Below are 21,440 nucleotides of genomic sequence, written 5' to 3'. Positions count from 1 at the left end.
AGGGTTGACCCCAACAAACTGACGGGGTATACAGACTTAATAGAGTCCAACAGAAAGCGAAAATCCTCCTCTTCTGACGAACCTCCTGTGTATTGTTTTATTTAAAGGGATATGATTTAGGCCATATTTGAATTTGCACATGGCTATTTTATATTTTGTTTATTTCTATTGCACAAGCATTTACAATTTTATATTTTGGACATTTGGATTTTTACGTTAATTTATGTTGCTCTGCTTATTACATTATATCAGATTATATGAAGTAACTCAGTACTTGAGTAGGCTTTTCACGAGATACTTTCTTACTCTTACTCAAGTAATTATTTGGATGACTACTTTTACTTCTACTTGAGTCATTATTATTTTAAAGTAACAATACTTTTACTTGAGTACAGTTTTTGTCTACTCTACCCACCTCTGATTGTTTCACTGAATATATTTGACATTTCATCATTTGAAAATAACACAAACTTCTAAGTTTTTTTTAATTTTTTTTAGCAAATTAATATACAGTATTTTCACTTTTTTCATCAGAAGGTGTGATTATTTTTTCATACAAAATTGTACAATATCTGAACATAAACAAGTTACAGACACCGTAGTGCAACTATAACAACATCTAACAACTTTTATTTTGACATATAGAGACAAAACAACAAACATGCATGTACACAAGTACAAACATGAAAACTAGGACCAAAGAACAAGAGACTATGCATAAGGACCACAAGCAGCGCAAAGACCAATCAAGAAAATAATGAGAACAAGGTACTTAAATATCTAAACTAACAGGTGCAGAACATAAACTAAAGAGATAAAAGAACTGAACACATGTCCAGACATGACAAAACCAATAAAACAATAATTACATTAATTACTAAGAGACCCCTCCAGCAAAAAATAACACTGAAAAAAATAAGTCTGAAGCACCGGCGCCCTCTAGCGAGCCTCAACTGGAACAGAGACACATAATATTAAATCATTACACATTATATAGGGCCCTGTACACTCAGTCAGAAATTTGTATGTTTTTCTTTCTTTTTTTTGTCTTCCTACCACTGTATGTAGCCCATAAGGTGAGAGCGTATGAAGCTGAGCATCTGCTGACAGCTCATTGCCAGTGGGGCCTTCTGGTCTGGCTGCTGGAACTGCAGATGTGGTGCTGGGCTGTGGGGGGGGGAGGAGCTGAGCCAGGTCTGGGTTGGCTTTGTCCAGGTGAGAAAGGTCCCAGTCATGTCTCGGGGATCCTGTGTTTAAGGGGTCCAAAGCTGTGTACGGAGGAGGGTGCTGTGGTGGGTATTACTCTGGCTTTGGTGGAGGCATCCTGACTGGTGTCCTGTGTGCAGGTCTAGAGGTACATGCTGCTGGTTTCTGTATGCTGGGAACTCATATGTTGCTCCTGTAGGATGTAGAAATTACTGGATTTTGTCCGAGGGCTGTGCTCTTAAGGCTCTGAGCAAACGTGTATTGCTTCTTTGTGGAGGTGCACATGGTCGAATAGACTGTGTGGACCAGGGGTGGGATGGTGGGCCAGGTGAACATTTGCACCCATGTGGACTGGAGGAGCCAATCCTAGACCTCACTTGCCCACCGACTGGCCAGACAGAACATTCAGTGTTTCACATTCTAACTAGAGACTGTTGCACAGACCTATTGGCTGATGCCTATTTTAAATGTATTAAATTTATTTTAATTTTAAATATCTGATCTTGCTTCTGCTCTTTCACCTAGGAGGAAATGTAGCTTTGTTCACACTATCTGATTTTTAGTTTTACCAAATGAAATAAATATTTTATAAATATGTACATAAATGAAATTGTTTTGACAAATGATCTGGATCAAAACAAAATCCAAAACATAATGCCTACATACTGTATACATCCTCAAAAATGAATGTGCAGTTCATTAACTATAAACAAAATAATCATGAAAGAGAATTGATTAAGTACAATTATTAAATGGATTTACTCTATAATACTCCTTCAGTACAACATCTTTGGTCAGTTCTTTTTTCATAGATACCTTCACTGGCATGACACTGTTATGGAAACTTTCACTGGGCATATTTGCAGGGGCCCATCGTTTCTCCCATCTTCTTCCAAACAGGGAGAGAAGAATGGAAACACTCTCTCAGTAAATGTACCTTTAAAAGTGTAAATGAGTGACATGTCACTGGAGTCGAAGAAGGACACCTCCCCCCTGTCATAATGCAGCTGCACTCTGATGCTCTGGGGCTTCCTCTTCAGTGTGAGGTCAGTAACTCCAACTGCACTGTACTTATCACCATTCCTCAGCGTTAAGACCCAGAATCCTCTCTTTGGGCTGGCTGTTATCTCTCCCTTCCTACTGATGGACTCTTTCACCACTCCTATATCCCAATCAGATATATTCCCCACCTTCACCTCCCAGCTGTGTTTCCCTGAGGTAAACCCCTCAGATCCCAGCACATTCACACAGGGTTTAAACCTCTCCGGGTTGTCAGGATATTTCTGCTCTGTACCTGTGAATCTCACAGTGGTCAGATCATCAGAGAGCGAGAGAGAGGCACGTGCAGTATTGGGGTCCAGCACCACAGGAGCTGAAATATCAAGAAAGAAAGATTGAAAAGTTGAAAGAAGAGACACATTTCAAATATTCTATTCAGATCAGGCCACATACACAGTATATTGTATCTAATAATTATGGATTTTATACTGTAGCTATAATTATTTATTCTTTAAATATAAAACATGCTTATATTATGAAAATGAATACATCAGTTAACCAGTTTCATAGTAAATTCAATGTAGACAATTCACACAACTAATACACCATATTATTAATGACATTTTATATATTATGTTAATTCTGTTTGCTTGTGTTCTGATATTAAATTGACAGCAGTGTAGTGCAACCACAAGATCTTCCAAAACTTGGAGGAACTGAGACTGGCTGACTCTGTACTGTTTATCTTCAGCACCATTTCAGTATACATCTTGTTTCTATAGTTTTATGGGTTCATTAAGTGCTTGAAAAAAACATGATTTCACCATCTGCCCCAGATACTCACTGTACTGCACCACCCCTAGCATCTTCTCCCAGACTTTGAACTTCAGGTTGCCCAGGTGTTTGGCCACATCTATCAATGCCCCTGAGAGCAGCTCTGGCTCTTGCAGTGTGCACTGGACTCTATAATGACAAGCAGGAGTCACTCAAGCTTTGAAGTTAAAAGTGACTTAAACAGACAATACGAAACAAGGTGAGAGTCTACATACCTTTCCTTGATGTTCTTGTAGCTCTGAAAAACACACAATAACAGCATAATTGTGATAAGATGTATGCATGAATAAATATATTCAGTAGGGACTATTAACAAAAAGTGAGAGAGGAGCCATGCTAATGAAAGTGATGTAGATATTAACAGTAAACGCACATGATTAAAGGTCCTATAATGTAGAGGTAACTACCAAAATAAAGGAAGCACTTGAGTAAATGGGGGATAGGAAGTATGTTGAAAGCATGGGCTTCCACACAGGTGTGGTTCCTGGGTTAATTAAACAATAACATCCCAGCATGCTCACGGTTGTGCATTACAATACTGTTTATCATTATTTTGACTGGAAGAGCAGTTGTTGGGGCATTTTGGCAGGTGTTTCAGTGAATTAAGTGACTTGCTGATGTTTCATGAGGAACAATTTGAGGATAGCAGGGAAGTCTGAGGTAAAAACATCATCAGGTAGGGACAACTGTGGAAGCACAAGCTCCTTAATGTGATGTCTGTGCATTGGTTTGAGATGCAACAGACAAGTAACTCGGAATCAGTTGACGTCAAATCTACAGCGTGAGCATGCAGTTTCATCAGTCTGTCTTGAACTTTCTTGTGTTAGTTACACATATGTAATCTACTATGTCATTACTATTATAAAGGAAAGAATATCCAAGACAGATCTATGATGAGAATGAGGCCTTGTGTAAATTATACTGTACATTTCACATGCAGCAGTTGGGATGTTTTTGCATTGAGGTTCTGCTGGGGCACACTCAGGCAAAAGTGTAATGCACATTAATCCTATACGGCGGTTTACGAAAGTGTGCTTCTTATCAGACCTCCAAAAGAAAACAGAATGTTAACTGTGCTGACAGAGTCAGCAAGTGCGATAAAGAGACAGTGCTCAGTTGCAAAACATCCACCTGGATCATCATTGTGTAAAATCTAGGTTCTCTATAAAGTGTAATCATGTTTTGTATTGTTGGAAAGACAAAGTCATGGGGAACAAGTTGATGTCTCAGCTACAAAGGTTAACCCAGTGTGTTATGTTTACAGAGATCAGGATCATTGTTGTACTGTTTTGCCATGATTGTGTCTTTATTTGAGGACTTGGGGTTTTGCCTTGCATATAAGGAGAGAAGTTCAATGGTTCGGGGAGACACGTAACGCAAATAGCCTGCACCTCCAAACAACAAATTGTTGGCTACATGTGTCTACAACTTAACTCATATATATAGCATGCAGACATGGAGAAGCGGTATTGTTTTTTGTTTAACCAAACATTGGAATGGGCAAGTACATGTGACCTAAGTGACTTTGGTATGATTGTTGGTGCCAGACATGGTGGTTCCAGTATTGCAGAAACAACAGCCCTCCTGGGAGTTTTACACGTTAGTCTCTAGAGTTCACCGAGAATATTATAATAAAAAATAAAAAAAATAACCGAGCGGCAATTCCTTGGCTGAAAACACATTGTTTATGAGAGAAGTCAGAGCAGAATGGGCAGACTCATTCAAGCTAACAGAAAGGCTACACATGGTCAAATAACAGCTGCTTTTTTACAACAGTGGTTCGCAGATGGGAACCCCCATATCCTCATTTGCTGCCCCTTCATGATGATCAGGGCTGACTGCTGTCTTTTTTTATGGGAAAGCACCTGGTCCTGCTGAACGCAGTGTTCAGCTCTCCTTTGAATGACCTCAGCACTGCCTTTGTTAAGTACCAGGAGATGATTGAGACCACACTGGATATGAATCAGGTATCTGAGCTGTCCTGTGCTGTTCTGTGCTGGGCCAGGCCACACTGTGCTATGGTATGTCCTGCTAAATCTTCCATTAGCAATCTGAAGTGGAGTCGATGATGACCACTTTCATGAACTCTGTCAACTCTGTGTGTGTCTTTCCATTTCTGCCTACTTCTCTGTCTGTCCACCTGTCTCCATCTCTTCCTCTATGCTTCGCCTTCTCTGTCTGTCTGTGTGTCATGTCTGTGGCTGTGTCTGTCTGTCTGTGTCCGTTTGTCAGGCCTGGAGGGGGGGAAGACGGTGAAGCTGGAGTCGAACGCCCAGCTGGGGTACTTCCTCAGAGTCACCTGCAAGGAGGCGAAGAACCTGTGCAACAACAAGAAGTTCACCACGCTGGATGTGCAGAAGAACGGAGTCTGCTTCACCAACAGGTGGTGCCATTATGCACGCACGCACACACACACCCCCACACACACACATACTCTTCTTTGTAAAATGCCTACACCCGTTCCCACCTGGACCATCAGTTTAGTGAGTCTGATAAGAAAAAGTGTGAATTTAATATGATAACGAAAAACCAGCAAGTGAATGATGTTCATTTATTCCATGAGACTAGTGACTAACAAGCAACTTTGCAAGCTCAAGATGTTATATAGCGACATAGCTCAGGCGGTAAGACCGATTGTCTGGCAGTCGGAGGGTTGCCGGTTCAAACCCCGCCCTGGGCGTGTCGAAGTGTCCTTGAGCAAGACACCTAACCCCTAACCCCTAACTGCTCTGGCGAATGGGAGGCATCAATTGTAAAGCGCTTTGGATAAAAGCGCTATATAAATGCAGTCCATTTACCATTTATAACACACACACACACACTCACAGGGGCCTACGCGGGGAGAGGTGTCAGATGAACTGAAGCTGTGTGTGTGTGTGTGACTGGCAGCAAGCTGAGCTCTCTGAACGAGGAGTACACCAAGAGCAGGGAGGAGTACGAGGAGGCCCAGAACGCCATCGTCAAGGAGATCCTCAGCATCGCCTCCGGTGAGGGGGGTTGACTTGCTGGGCCAATCAGAAACCCTCAGAGTTTTTTTTTTATCCACCACTTGGCCCACAAGGGTGCCTGACAAAACATTGTGCAAACATGCAATGAGATGCCAAATGCCGTGTGAATGTGTGTGTGTGTGTGTGTGTGTGTTTGTGTGTGTGTGAGAGAGAGTGTGAATGTGTGGTTGTATATGTGTGTGTGTATGTGTATGTGTGTGAGTGAGAGAGAGAGAGAAAGAGAGAGACTGTGGTTTTGTGTGTGTCTGTGTATGTATGTGTGTGTGTGTGCGTGAATACGTACTGTATGTGCACTTTTAGCCACCCTTTCTGACTCCCCATTCCTTACCTGTACCCCTCTCTGGCCCTCTAAGGCTACGTGGACCCCTTGCAGACGCTGAACGACGTGATCGCCCAGCTGGACGCGGTGGTGAGCCTGGCCCTGGTGTTCCACTCCGCCCCCGTGCCCTACGTGCGCCCCAGGGTCCTGGAGAAGGGGTCCGGGAGGCTGCTGCTGAAGGGGGCCAGGCACCCCTGCATCGAGGCCCAGGACGACGTGGCCTTCATCCCCAATGACGTGTCCTTCACCCAAGGAGAGGAGATGTTCCACATCATCACCGGTGAGGAACACTGCGGCCATGCACTTCTACCGTACGCTTTTAAGCAGGCCCTCTTATCCGGAGCGACTTGATATTCAAACACAAGGGCGAAGATCAGGGATCGAAGTGCAGTAAGTCCCCAGAGGGTGAAGCATAGCCCCAAGAGAGACAACTGCAAAAAGACTCTTTAGCCAACTTGCCAGCTACCCCGTTTAACAAGTATAAATAAGAACTGCCCAAATGAGCATTAAACTACATTAAATGAAAACCAGTAGACATACTGCAGACATGCGTGCACATTTAATAGCATGTACACCCATGCACAGATACACAGACACAAATGTAAAAACATACAGTAACGTTCAAACACACCCCTAACTCATGTACACTAACAAACCCCAATCCTATACAAAAAAAACCCAGGCATACATACAGAATGCTCACACATAACACACATGGCCTGTACACACACACACACCAATTATTGGCTGGACCGCAACAGCGGGGCCAGCCCTACAAACACAAATGTCTGTGACTCGGTGAGTGACTGAGTGATGAAATTACACCATTGGTCAGCCGGATCATGTGTGTTAGGTCCAGCCATATACTAGGTTATGACCTGGTCTTGTTTATATTGTCATTTAAATTTTTATTGTCTGCCATTACGCCGGTGTGACCTTTGACCCTCCCCCTCCCTCGGCAGGCCCAAACATGAGTGGCAAGTCCACCTACATCCGGCAGGTGGGGGTGATCGTGCTGACTCGGCACTGTGACAGTTCAGCTGCGGTGATATTTACTTTGCCCCTTCCGTTCGGGTTTGAATTTTACCTCAGGAGGTGTGCAAAAAAATATAACCTGTGGTAATATCTGTATGAAAGGCAAAAAGCTGCCTCTGTTCATGTTATGGACCACATTTCATTTTTTATACAATCCACATCTCCCTTAGTTTTGCACCCTCATGCTTTCTGTTATTCTCTTGCACTATATCTCAATAACAGTTTATTGGCTATTCAGTAATCTGACTAACCGTTTATTGGTTATTCAGTAAGGACTGACTTGCAGCTTTGTGGCTGCTTTGAATGCAGTTTGAATGGCTGTTCGGTTGATAAAAATTGGATCTCATTCCCTTTCCCTTCAACCTCTTTTTCCTCTCTCCTTCTCCTTTTCTCTTTCTCTCTCTCTTGATCTATATATCTATCTGTATCTCTCCCTCCTTTGTCTCTCTCTTTCTCTCTCTATATATCTATATATCTCTTATCTATCTATCTCTCTCCTCTCTCTCCTTTCTTCTCCCTCCCTGCCCCTACTCTCTCTCTCTCTTCCCCTCTCTCTCTCCCTCTCTCTCTCTCTCTGCTCTGTCTTTCCCCTCTCTCTCACTCTCTTCCTCCCTCTCTCTCTGCTCTCTCTTTCTCCTCTCTCTCTCCCTCCCTCTCCTCTCCTCTCCTCTCTCTCCCTCTCTCTCTCTGTTCTCTCCCTCCCTCTCCCTCTCTCCTCTCCCTCCCTCCTCCCCCCTCTCAGGTATGTGTGACCAGAGCTTTGGGATTCACGTGGCGGCCGAAGCACGTGATTGCCAGCGCGCGGGAGAAAGCCCTGGAGCTGGAGGAGTTCCAGGACGTGACCCAGGCGGGCGGGGAGGAAGAGGAAGGGCCCGAGGCGAAGAGGCGGCGTTTAGACAGACAGGTAGGAGGTCGGGTGGCGCAGCGGTAAAGAGCTGGGCTTGTAGCACCGAGGTTTTGGGTTCAAGTCTGCAGGCGTGGAGTCGTTTGAGCGTTGTCCTTATACCCGTTAGCACTGTACTTTAGCTCAGCTTATTTCAGTAAATATCCAGCTGAATATCCATGCAGTGCTGGTAGATGCTGATAGTGTTGTTGTAATGTGCATTAGTAGTATATAGTTCAGGGTAGGACTGAGAAATACACCGCAAGGATACATATTGAATACAATAACGATTATCGGCACCATGTGCTGTATTGCTTTTCTTCTCGTCTTTGTTTCTTTATTTATACCTACGGTGGTCGTAAAAATCTAGACTTCAGAGGCCACATGAAACGCTTCCGGGGGAAAACAACATCTCCGGTGTTATCTGTTGGGTGTTGATAAGAAAGTCATTTGATCTAGACTTACCGTTTGATATTTGGCTAAAATGGTTAGCGCTTACTGTAGGCGGCTGGGAACAATTTTGTGGCTCCTACGGTCAACTGCCTTGAGAAAGCTGGCAGTGCAAGCATATCATTAAGAGTGATGTACTCTGGATTGATGTCACCGAATATCTCATCTGTATCATACACTTATAAAATTTATTATTGGACAACACCAGCCAAAATGTGACCGCAAATCAAAAGTTTGTACGTTTTATAAAGCTTTTTGTCAGCAGGATTCTCATTGTGAATTGGAAATCTTTTTCCTGATTGCTAACCTATTTGTCACATTAATCACAATGTTGATTAACATAATTTACTTGACCTTTTTTCAATTGCATAACTGTGCCGTCATGTGACAACTTAATGGCTCAATATGTATAAGTTCGTAGATAAGTTTGATAACTGTGTATGTTGCCATGGTATGACCAAGGAAGCTAATTCTGAGCTAATACTTTGGGGAATTGTTCTACACAAAACGCCTGTTATGACACTTCCATGCTTGATTGTGACATTTGCTTAATGCAGGGGATCTGTCTGTTTACAGTCGGCACTTGTATGAGTATAGTCAGTGGGGAGGGAGGATGGCGTCGTGGTTTTTGTTGTGTCTTATACGCCCGAGTTCACACAGGTGACAGTCGTCTAAAACGTTCGATGATTTCTGGTGATCTGGAAGCTGCATGTGGAATTTGTTTTTAACAATAACATCACCTATAAGGCCTAAAGTACTGTGATTGGATGCATACTCTTGGTCACCCACTCCTGACACGTGTCAGCATGATCCCCTGGTGAAGTGTTGTGATTGGATACTTACTGTTGGTCACCCACTCCTGACATGTGTCAGCATGATCCCCTGGTGAAGTGTTGTGATTGGATGCTCACTGTTGGTCACCCACTCCTGACACGTGTGAGCATAATCCCTTGGGTGTATTTTACATGAGTTTTATCTTTACCTTGGTTGACATTCTTTTTTTTCTAGGAGGGGGAAAAGATAATCGAAGGTTTCCTGGCCAAGGTGAAGGCCCTGCCTGCCGCAGACATGTCTGACCAGGCCATCCAGGAGGAGCTCAGGAAACTGAAAGCCGAGGTTCTGGCCCAGAACAACAGCTTCGCGAGCGAGCTCGCGTCCCGGTCCACAAGCAGCGCTTAAAACGAGGGCCCGACCCCCCAACCCCCAACCCCCCAAAAACCCCAAAACACTCTAGATAATTATCTGCACTCCTAGCCCCAACAAACATGTGCCAGTCCAGTCCAAACCGGGCCTGTCTGGTTCAGTCCAGTTTGCTAGTTTGGGGCAGGCGGGTTGTAGGTAATGGTACAGTACATTGGTAGATCTTTGTTCCGTTTTAAAACAGTCATTTGTCCATTTTGTTTTCTCCTGTTTTTTCTGTTGTGCTGTTAAAAACTCTCCACAACACGCAATGGAAAATGAAGCTTGTGTTTTCCTTATTGCACATCCTGCAGTTTCCTTTCCGCACATTGGTGTCACAAAGACTGGTAGCTACTGCTAGGTGTGCTGCGTTAAGAGTCGAAGAGGAATGCCAGGTTTAAGTGAATGCAGTTTATTGTACAGTGCCTTCAATAATGGCAATTATCAATGGTGCAGAATGTGTGTAGTGGAAATGGCTGTACGAGAATGGTGTGCAGGTGACAGTGTTGACGGGTCTCCCTGAACCATTCCACTTTTCCCCTTATATACCCAGCTATCAAAATAAAAAACCCAAGTCATCAATTAAAGACATAATCAAAACAGTAAATCAGTTATCCTGCTTGTGCTATCTTTGTAAGCCTATCACACTGGGTTAACCCCTGTATCTGGCTGGGCACTGACCCGTAGGTATCAATATCTTTAGTCAGTGCCCACTATATCACACCATTGAAGACACCAACTTATTCCCCACCATATCGGTTTTCCTACAATACACTGTATTATGGAGAAACTAAGATTTACGTAAAGCTGATCCAGTAGGATGCTTTGTAACTGAACACTCCCTCTTCATTATGCCCTGCTGTGACTCCCTGTCAGCACAGTAAACAAAACTTTCTTTTGGGGGTCTGATGAGGTGCATACTTCTGTAAGCCATCATACAACAGCAAAGGAAAGCTAAATCTGTTTGAGAATTGATCTGTAATGAAGTCCTTGGGTGTGAATATGGAATACAGAATTATTTATGCCATTTATGACCTAGTCTGAAATTAAGAGGATTATTATCTCAGAAGGCAGAAGTGCCTCATTAAGAACAATACAACTTTGTACTATTGTGATTTGAACAAAAGTCAGTATTACCTTCAGTGGAATGACATCACAATCTGCGCGTTAGACATGTTCAAAGGAATTACATGGGCATGTCCTCTACTGCTGTCACTTCTAGACATGTTTACTGGAATGACATCACTGTTAAACATGCTCACTGGAATGACATCACTGTTAAACATGCTCACTGGAATGACATCACTGTTAATCATGCTCACTGGAGTGACATCACTAATAGACATGTTCAGTAGAATGACAGCATTTAAACAAGCTCACTGGAGTGACATCGCTATTATCGACACGCTCCCAGGGCATACTGTCAGAGCCCCAGGGTTACTGCCATCTTCACTTAGATAAGGGGACAGAAAGGGAAACATTCTCTCTCTAAATGTACCTTTGCAGGTGTTGATCTGTGTCATGTCACTGGGGTCAAAGAAGGACACCACCCCCCTGTCATAGTCCAGCTGCACTCTGATCCTCTGGGGCTTCCTCCTCACTTTGATGCACTTTTTCTCTGAGGAGCACGCTCCGTACAGGTCCCAGTTCCTCTGGGAAAGAACCCAGAAGCCCTTTTCGGGGATTGCTCTTATCTGCCCCTTCCTGTCGACGGACTTCCTCGCCACGCCCAAACTCCAGGAGGGTTTGTTCCCCACCTCCACCTCCCAGCTGTGCTTCCCTGAGGTGTAGCCCTCGGAGCCCAGTACGGCCACACCGAAGTCGAACCTCTCTGGGTTGTCGGGGAGTGGGTGTTTATCTCCAGTATTTCTCACTCTGGTCAGGTCATCGCTCAGAGAGAGACAGGGATGCACAGTGTTGGGGTCCAGAGTCACTGGAGCTAGAAGACCAATGTCAGAAAATGCTTTTTAAAATCCTAGCTAAAATGAGTGGTAAAGTTTACTGTCCTAGGTAGGCAATAAGGCCTGGAGCAGAGGCGGGTTAATGAAGGCCATGTCTGTTTATGGTTTTCATGCCAACTTCTGGCCTTATTTGTTTAATGAATTATCCCTAACATTTATGGCACCTGACATTTTAACTAGATTTCTGGATAAGTACACAAATGATCGCCAAAGACTTCTCCCCAAATGATACGTTTTGCTGAGATCTAATCTATGAGTGAACAGTTTTGGTGTACAGTATATGGCCATTTGGCTCATTTAGCCAGTGTAATTGATGGAAACAAAAACTGTATGCACTGGCCCTCCAGAACCAGAATTGCCCACTCATGGAGGCAAGAGACATGAACTTTCACCAGCAAATGTGCAGGTTTGAATACCTGAAGAGGTAATCATTGAACATTGAACAATCAATCCATCTTTATTCTATATGATGCCATTTGCAAACAGGGTGTCACACAGACTCACAGTGGGTATGTTACAGAGGGAACTGAATAAAGAACGTACAGAATTTTATCCAATGTGGAGTATTCCTGGAACCCCAAAATGGCAGTTGAGCTGAGCTGGAAAACTGGGTTACACAGAAGAGCACATTCACATGAAGCAAGTAAAGAATTTTCCTGTTGGGAAAATGAATAGCATGTGTGCTATAATAAAGAATAAGAGGCAAATACACATGCTGTATTATTGGAATTATATTCATGTGGTACATTGTAATGCTGCTTGAAATAGCAGATTATGTAATTCCAGCTGAATAATGATTCACCTGTTCACCATTATGCAGTTAGAACTAAATCTGAAATATCCCGGATTGTATTACATTTGCAGTGTTCTGGCAATTGCATGCATTGGTTATGAAACAACTGTTTGACCTTTTGTTTTACTTTCTGCATCACTCAGCAGTACTTGTGCAAGATAGCTTTTCAAATTTATTTAGTTCTAATTGAATATTTTAAGCTAAGGTAATATCTTAACTATCAAACACAATGCAGAAAACTACAATAGTTCTGTGATCTGTGTCCCAGATACTGTACTCACTGTACTGCACCACCCCCAGCATCTTCTCCCAGACTCTGAAGTTCAGGTTGCCCAGGTGTTTGGCCACATCTATCAGTGCCCCTGAGAGCAGCTCTGGATCCTGCAGTGTGCACTGGGCTCTGCAATGACAAGCAGGAAACAGTCATGTTGGGGGGTTTGGAGTGACGAACACTCGATGCAGGCAAAGTGTATTATGTCCTTGTAGTTCTGAAAAACACAGAATATCAAAAGTACCATGGCAGGATCTGCATGTGCTGGAATTTTACAAGGCAAAAGCATAAAAAGACAAAAGTGAGAGTGCAGGATTAATACATATATCAAGATTTGTATATATATGTCAAACCACTATTTCATTATTGATTGTGTACTTGGTTGTTGCTCAAACATAGAACTTCCCCTGTCCAAGCAATGAACCAAATATAGTCACAGTTGTTTAATTACATTTTAGCCTGTATTATATTAGAGCTTTGCTAAATTTGTCAAGATCTCGTATGATATTTAATTGTGCTATCAGTACTAATTGACACATCATTGCTACATTCTTCTTACAGTTGTGCTGTGAATTTCAGTGTTTCCTATTTGGAGCCATATTCCCTATAAAAGCCTCCAATCCGCAGTCAAAATTTAACCACGCCTACATTTCACTTATACTAAATTATACAATGCTTGTTTTGATGATTGAAAACAATACTTTCAAAGGCGGTGATGGCTCTTCCACTGAATATACTGTATTTGCGAGACCACATACCACAGCTGTCTGTCAGAACAGAATGGTTTACACAGAGACATTTTACACATTTAATTGTGTCTTGAGTATATGAAACAGATTACTTTTAAAATAGAATACCTTCAGGTCCAATACAGCCTCTTCCACTGAATAGATCGTGTGGTTTCTGTGTTTTTTGATGTCTCACAGATGATTCAGAGAGGTTCTTTGTCATGCTCACAGTAGAACAGAACCTTTTCTCCATGAAGATTACAGCAAGCGTCTCTCTTATCTGCAATTTCACTCTCAGTCTTCTGCTTTAGATAGGACTCCACAATGTTTCTTAAAGCCAGGTTAGGTACAGGTACATTAAAGGATTTCCTCCTGCAGATGGGACACTCTTGGGAGCACTTCTCTTTCCAGTACTGCTGAAGACACTCTACAGAAACTATGGCTACATTCCAAGACAAGGGGGTCCTTGAAAATGTCTTAACACACAGAACAAATGAGATCCTCTTCTACAGAAAACGTTCTACCTGCCATTTTACATACTCACACCTGTTCAAACAGGGACCTCACACTCAATGTTATGTGCTTTCTCTTTAAAACTTCAAGCCAGGCAACCTGCCTAAGTTACTAGTCAAACCGGTTTATCTATGTTAACTTTAACTTAATGTTTTTCATGGTTTTGATATGATGTGTCCAATTATATATGCAATTCCTTAAAATAACTCAACAAAACACAAACATAGTGTTTCCACTTCCACCTCATGAGTTCCAGGAAAAAACAAACTAAAACAACAAGCTAAAATCACAAAGACAAAAGAGAATGAAACAGGGCGGCAACTTTTCAGTTCCCCGCTTGTAGCTGGCCAGATTTTCATCAGACCAGCTCCTCCCACTTTTCAGTGGCGGATAACTTTTCTCCATCTTGTTAAGAGAAACAAAATTGAAATTAAACGCAACTCAAATAAAGAAACATGCTCTCGTTTTGTTATGAGCTCCTGGTCTCGGCCCCCGAACCGTGGCGTGCAGCGCACCTTGTAGCGCCTGGGCAACATTGGGATTACCCAATGCAACCCAGGCGCGTGTGCTCTCTCAACCAGCCGGCGCAGCTGAGACTAATCCACCTTTCCAGCGGACCGAATGCCACAATAGCTAAGATAGGTGTCAAAAGTACTGCTGCCAATTTTTTCATCATTTTGTGAATCCTCTCTTCACAAGTTTAACACTGCTGAGTCGTTTTCGATAGTGTTTTTAAAAAGGCGGGGGATCTCCTCCTTCATAAATAATCTTATAAAATACTCCAGATGGTACCATCTGTGCTTGTAAACAGTCCTCCTTCGTTCAAAGCACGGCGTACTTTGGATCATTTTCTTGCGTGGCAATCCATTTGTGGCCCAATTTGGACTTCCTGTGTGGTGGAGGACTGTTGTATGCTGTTTGCCGCTAGAAAAATGTTTCATGTCTACTTTCCCATCATGGAATATATTGAATTCTCATCTGCATATTTTATAAAAAAAGCTTTAGTGCTGCACTTGTAAGAAGCATGGATCCAGCCGTGTTGTTTTTTCCATTCAGTTCTATAACTGCAAATTCTTTTGGGCTTTTTTCCAATCCTCCTGCCCCTTCAGACTGCATATTCTCCTCTCCTCTCCACACTAGGTGGCAGTGTTTAGTGTTCTAATCCACCAACCCCATTTCACCACATTGATTTTCATTTGTTAGGCTTTATTGCTCCTCAGTCAATGCTGGTTTGCTATATAGTAAATGAAATGATACAAAATGCACCGTTTCTGTCAGAAGGATCAGTTTCTTTACACTCAGACAGTCCCTCCATTTACATTACAGGCATTTAGCAGATGCTCTTATCCAGAGCGACTTACACAACGTTTACATAGCATTTTACATTGTATCCATTTATACAGCTGGATATATACTGAAGCAATTGCGGTTAAATACCTTGGTCAAGGGTACAACGGCAGTGTTCTACCCGGGAATCGAACCTGTGACCTTTCGGTTACAAGTCCAGTTCCTTACCCACTGTGCTACACTCCGTCTCCATTTACTCCATTTACATTCTCAATTGTGATTTAAAGAACTCTACAATGAAACAAAATAAATATGGGATTACTTTCTAGTGCTCCCTCTAATCATAGCATGACAACAGGCTAATTAGGGTCCTATCACTGTTGCGGTTACTTTAAATGGGCAGATCTGCAGGACTGTAGAGTTATTGCCATTGTTGCTGTCACAGGGAGAAAAAAATGGGAACACTCTCTCTCTGAATGTGTCGCTAAAAGTGTAAATGGGTGACATGTCACTGGAGTTGAAGAAGGACACCTCCCCCCTGTCATAGTCCAGCTGCACTCTGATCCTCTGGGGTTTTCTCTTCAGTCTGAGGTCAGTAACTCCAGCTGCTCTGTAGCTATCACCTTTTCTCAGCATTAAGATCCAGAATCCTCTCTTTGGGCTGCATATTATCCTTCCCTTCCTACTGATGGACTCTTTCACCACTCCTATATCCCACTCAGGTTTATTCCCAACCTTCACCTCCCAGCTGTGTGTCCCTGAGGTAAAGCCCTCAGATCCCAGCACATTCACAAGGGGAATAAACCTCTCTGGATTTTTAGGAATCTCATGCTGTGTGTCAGTGTCTCTCACAGTGGTCAGATCATCAGAGAGAGAGAGCCAGGGGGCTGCCGTGTTGGGGTCCAGCACCACAGGAGCTGAATGATGAAAAATAAAAAATATTAAAATTAAAATGCTGAAAGAACTGTTACACAAACAGTGATTATATATGGAATAACATGTATTCATTTTCATATAGTTTATTTAGTTAAAAAAATATAAATATAGTTCAATGTAAAATTTGTGTGCATTATTAAAAGAAAAAAAAATTCATTCACATATGTCAAAGAAAATTAAATGCACAGAATTCAAATATCACTGTGGTAGTCAAATAAAAAAGTGTAGTCTTGCACTAAAAATGTCCGTAGTGATATTGTATATCCATTGAGCAGAACTTGCACATCAATGCATTTTGGCTACAAGCCTTATGTGTGCGTGTGTGTGTGTGATGGTGTGTGTGTGTGTGTGTGCGTGCATACATGCGTGTGTGTGTGCGTGTGCCATGTCACATCCAACTACTGTATGTACTTGCAGGAAAAAAAATTGTATCAACCTGCACAGAAGATACCCTTTGCTTCTTTGCTTACACTACAGCAGGGCCAGATTGTAAAATACATTTCATCAGGGTATACAAATATAGCATGTGGAACCAGTGCCTACTACTGGTTCATACACTGATTACAGCTTTTAGCCAAAACGCATTGGTGTGTCATGTTTTTAAAGGTCTGCTCAGTAGACATGACAGAAACATGCATAACTTTTTCAAATAAGAGTGACTTAGTGATATTTTTCAAAATGAAGTAACTCGGTGGACATTTTGCAAAGATTGCATGCAGTAATTTTACTGCAACACGGCACCCACTCCAGTATTGCTCAGTTTGCTTATTATTTATGGCTTCTATTATTGGCTTATTTTTATGAACAATTTGTTGCATATGTTATGCCAATTTGACTTTCATTTGTGTTCTGATATTAACCGAAGAGCAGTGCAGTGCACCAGACAGTATCTTCCTGAACTTCGACAAAGCTAAGATTGGGTGACTCTGAAGTAGTTAGATGCATCTCTTTTCTTGTGCTTACTTTTGGACTAGCATGCTTTTGTCAACTGCCTCAGATACTCACAGTACTGCACCATCTTCAGCATCTTCTCCCAGACTCTGAACTTCAGGTTGCCCAGGTGTTTGGCCACATCTATCAGTGCCCCTGAGAGCAGCTCTGGAACCTGCAGTGTGCACTGGGCTCTGTAAAGATAAGCAGGAGTCACTGATGTGTGTTTTAAGTCATATAAAAGACAGAAGAAAGAAATATGAGAGGGCACATACCTTTCTTTGATGCTCTTGTAGGTCTGAAAAAAACACAACAGGATAATTGTAATAAGTTGGGTGCATACATTTATGTATTTATGTTCTGGAAAATGTCTCTGTTATTGAACTTTCTATTTATGAGAGCCAGTGAGTACAATGAGGGGGGCAAACAACAACTGGGTGAGAAACAAAAGGAGTTTGGCTAGTTAAGGTAAAGATCATATCATTAGGTTGACAATTAAGATACTGTAATATGGAGTTCTGTGTAATATCTAGCAAAAGAGTGATGCTCTATATGGCTGTTACAAATTGTACGTCAGCATGACTATAATCAGTTAGTATAAACTCAAGAACAGTCCAGATGAATCATACCTTCAAGAAGGAGATTTCTTGATCATTCATCGCCTTCTCTATGATTGTAATTTTGTCAGTAAGGTTGGAGACATGTCTTGCGATGTGTTCTAACTTCTGCCTCATGATCTGACTCTTCTTCTCTTTTTCATCCCTCAGCGTAGCCAGTCTGGCCTCCTCTTCCTCTTGCAGGAAATGGTGGAGCTTCTCAAACTCTGCCTTTATCTGCCTCTCTGTGTGCTGGGCCTGACTCTGCAATTCAAACACACTACTTTAAACATGAATAGAGTGTCTGTTTCATTATCGATGTAAGCTGTTCCATGTGCTTGTTGTCCCTCTGCATGCTGGGAGGGAACATGTGGGAAAATACTGAACAGCTGATTGGTGAGGAGGGCTCAACTGTTGGCATGCCCATGAACACCCTAGAGGTTCACCATATAGCTTAGAATAGAGGATAACCAGGGCTCTCAGGTAGAATTTGAAGAGCTCATTCAGGCAGTTAATTGGTCCACATTGTTCTACTGAGAGGATTGTGAGATCATTCTCGCCAGCTGCAAAAATTTCCTTAAAGCATGTTCAAGCTTAAATTGTATATTGCGTTTTTTTAAACCATTTTAATTGTGCTGTTTGTCTGGTTTTAACTAATTATAATTAGTAGCAGTTCCGTACCCAGGACTCGTATTCACTATTACATTGCTTGTGTTTGTGATTCAGATTTTCTGTGTATTGTGGGCTTTTTGTTTGTTTTGGGGCTGTACTGACAAATAATTTCGCCTCAGGGATTAGTAAAGTCTCATTTTCAATACTGTGAGCTGCAATTTTTTGCAGATTACTTTACTCACCCTGATATGCTCTGCTGTTTTCTCACATTCTTCTTTAATTTCAGTGAACTTCTCCTGTTTTTCTTTAATAAGAGTCAGTGCAGCATTGAGTTCCTCCTTAAATGAAACACCACCAAAACGAAGAAATTCCATTAGGATCCTCAGTACTATGAAATAACAAATAACTTGTGAAATAATTGCAAAATTGGACATGGGGATTTAAACTGTGGGGATTTAAACTGTAGTGCTACTGCAGTGGTTTTCCATTACTAAAAATATTTTGTTAGGGAATTAATTAGTGCAAAACAAAACCACATTCATGTGTAGAACATCACTGTACTGTGTCACTGTAAAGCACTGTATATGTATATATGTGTATTTCATAATAAAGTAGGGAAAATTAGCACACCAATATACCAACATTCCGAAATTTTACATTCAAACTATAGTATCCAACACGCTTATGAACATTTTGTCTAAGGCTCTTTCGCCACATTACATTGTGGGCTAAATCTGTAAGGTGCTGCAGGTTTTGACCAATCAGAAATGGATTTTACAATCTGGCCCTGCTGTAGTGTAAATAAAAAAGCAAAGGCCAGTGAATCTTCCTTTCAAGTTGTCACGTTCTTTTTCCCTGCCAGTACACACAGTAGCTGGATGTGACATGACACACACACACAAATGCACTCACACACATACACACACCCACACACACACACCATCACACACACGCACACACACGCACACACACACACACACACAAAACAAAACACTTACATAATAATTGTATAACAGGTTGTGATCTTAATATGTTACCTTTGTTATTTTCTAATGTTTTGTAATGTGTACTGTTTTTCTTGCACAGAATTAATCTAAAACATGGACATGATTAACATCTGATCTAAAACACAAAATCTGTTTGCCCCTAGACAAGCAAAAAAAAATTCAGCTCTTCCTTGCAATAGCTTTTAACTGTCCCTCTGAATGTCCCGCTATACAAAACTGCCCCTGGCTCCCCGATGACCTCCCCACAGCAGTCAGAACAGCTGAAGGCCGAAGCCTCACTTCTTCAAGTCATACCTTTGCCCCCCATCCCTTTCTTCTGCCAACAACATGGCTACTACTTTATTACTACATACTACATACTATTATTTTATTGTCAGATTGTTTGTGGTTTGATTGCTTGTTAATTTACTAAAAAGTACTTACTGTGTTTACATAATGTTTAATCCTCATGTATTTTCCATAATAGGCTTAACTGGTTTACAATCGATCCTATGTTTTCACATCTGTGGTTTCCGAGCTTTTACCTCCCGCCTCTAGGGTTACTGTTCCTCTTAACCCTAATTTATGCACTTGTCTTCCCATTGTAATTTACTCTGGATAAGAACATCTGCCAAATGGCAGTAATGTAATCTGATGGAAACCATAACTTTCTATATGGATGTCATGTTTTACAAGGGGACTATTAAGTCCATGTTTAAGTAAAACATAGACCATAAGAGATTGAACTGCACTTTACTCTAAAAACAAGCAGGACATACACTCACAGTTTCACTTATTTACATTCTTTAAAAACTTCTTCCCAGCCCCCACACTTGATCGTTAGTACACATCCCTTTTTTTGTCAGTGATGGGAAAACACACAAGTAAATGTTAACTGAATACGTTGCAGAGACTCTTCTGACATTTGAAATTGTGTATTGATAATTTCAAATAGTTTAATTTAGAAATTGAAATAGGGTACCTTCAGATCCAGTACTGCCTCTTCCACTGGACAAACCTGGTGGTTTCTGTGTTTTTTAGAAGTCTGACACACAAGACAGAGAGGCTCCTGATCCTCCTCACAGAACAACAGTAGTTTCTCTCCATGAAGACTGCAGCAAGCTTCACTCTTCTCACCAGCTTCACTTTTATCTGCTTCACTCTCACTCTTCTGCTTTAAGTAGGACTCCACAATGCTTCTTAAAGCCAAGTTTACTGGAGGATCCTCCATAGAGGCGTTGGTCCTGCAGATGGGACACTCCCGAGGGCTCTTCTCTTTCCAGTACTGCTGCACACACTCTCTACAGAAACTGTGGCAACATTTCAGGACAACAGGTTCTTTAAAAATATCGCAACATACAGAGCAACAGAGATCGTCCTCAGGAATCAAAGCTTTAGCCTCCATTTTACAGACTCTCACGGATGTTTTCACTTCCACTTTTGCTATACTTAGAACACAGTCCACGTGGCTCAAAACTGAAAATGAAAACTGAGTTTACTTTAGGATAATAACAGATTGGATGTTAAGGCCAGATTTTAAATAATATATATTAAAAAAAATGAATTTCATTTATTTTTCACGGCCAGGCGTAGGCCTATTCCTTCTTTATTGTGAGGATATGTGGTATTCCAGGAAGGTGCCTAAGAGTGATTTTATTTCTTGATTGTTAATTGCTTTCTGGTGTTCTTGATTGTTAATTGCTTTCTGGTGTTCTTTTGTGCTGTATTGGGCCCATCTGCAAGACTGTTGAACAGCTTACTGGGTTGTGTGGCTCTTCACCTATCACTGATGGTGTATAGACCCGTATAGTATAGTCTGTGAAAGAACTGCAAGCTTTTTTCAGTTTTGTTAGTTTATTTGTCTTAATTGTTCCTGTGGGAATAAATGGGGAAATGAAGGTGGTTCTGACGAAT

General features: G+C 41.8%; 3 protein-coding genes across 3 annotated transcripts; all 3 read right to left on the bottom strand.

Annotated features, from left to right (window-relative positions):
• Positions 1 to 1,906: 1,906 nt before the first annotated feature.
• LOC118216792 (zinc-binding protein A33-like) lies at positions 1,907 to 4,316 on the bottom strand. The gene is made up of 4 exons (XM_035398288.1): positions 4,302 to 4,316; positions 3,255 to 3,277; positions 3,050 to 3,168; positions 1,907 to 2,578 (listed from the first exon to the last, which is right to left on the bottom strand). Exons 1-4 carry the CDS (start codon positions 4,314 to 4,316, stop codon positions 2,025 to 2,027), a joined length of 711 nt encoding a protein of 236 aa, XP_035254179.1. The 3' UTR covers positions 1,907 to 2,024.
• Positions 4,317 to 11,246: 6,930 nt separating this feature from the next.
• LOC118216732 (zinc-binding protein A33-like) lies at positions 11,247 to 11,880 on the bottom strand (the record flags this gene model as incomplete). Its single annotated transcript, XM_035398174.1, has 1 exon — positions 11,247 to 11,880. A coding segment is annotated over one exon (591 nt), but the record flags the coding sequence as incomplete, so codon positions are not given.
• Positions 11,881 to 15,610: 3,730 nt separating this feature from the next.
• LOC118220438 (zinc-binding protein A33-like) lies at positions 15,611 to 20,964 on the bottom strand. The gene is made up of 6 exons (XM_035404298.1): positions 20,509 to 20,964; positions 18,783 to 18,878; positions 17,962 to 18,192; positions 17,608 to 17,630; positions 17,408 to 17,526; positions 15,611 to 16,383 (listed from the first exon to the last, which is right to left on the bottom strand). Exons 1-6 carry the CDS (start codon positions 20,929 to 20,931, stop codon positions 15,830 to 15,832), a joined length of 1,446 nt encoding a protein of 481 aa, XP_035260189.1. The 5' UTR covers positions 20,932 to 20,964; the 3' UTR covers positions 15,611 to 15,829.
• Between the last annotated feature and the right edge of the window lie 476 nt (positions 20,965 to 21,440).

Source organism: Anguilla anguilla, chromosome 2 (genome assembly GCF_013347855.1).
Source record: "Anguilla anguilla isolate fAngAng1 chromosome 2, fAngAng1.pri, whole genome shotgun sequence".
Classification (NCBI taxonomy): Eukaryota; Metazoa; Chordata; class Actinopteri; order Anguilliformes; family Anguillidae; genus Anguilla; species Anguilla anguilla.
This window is presented reverse-complemented; position numbering and strand designations above follow the sequence as displayed.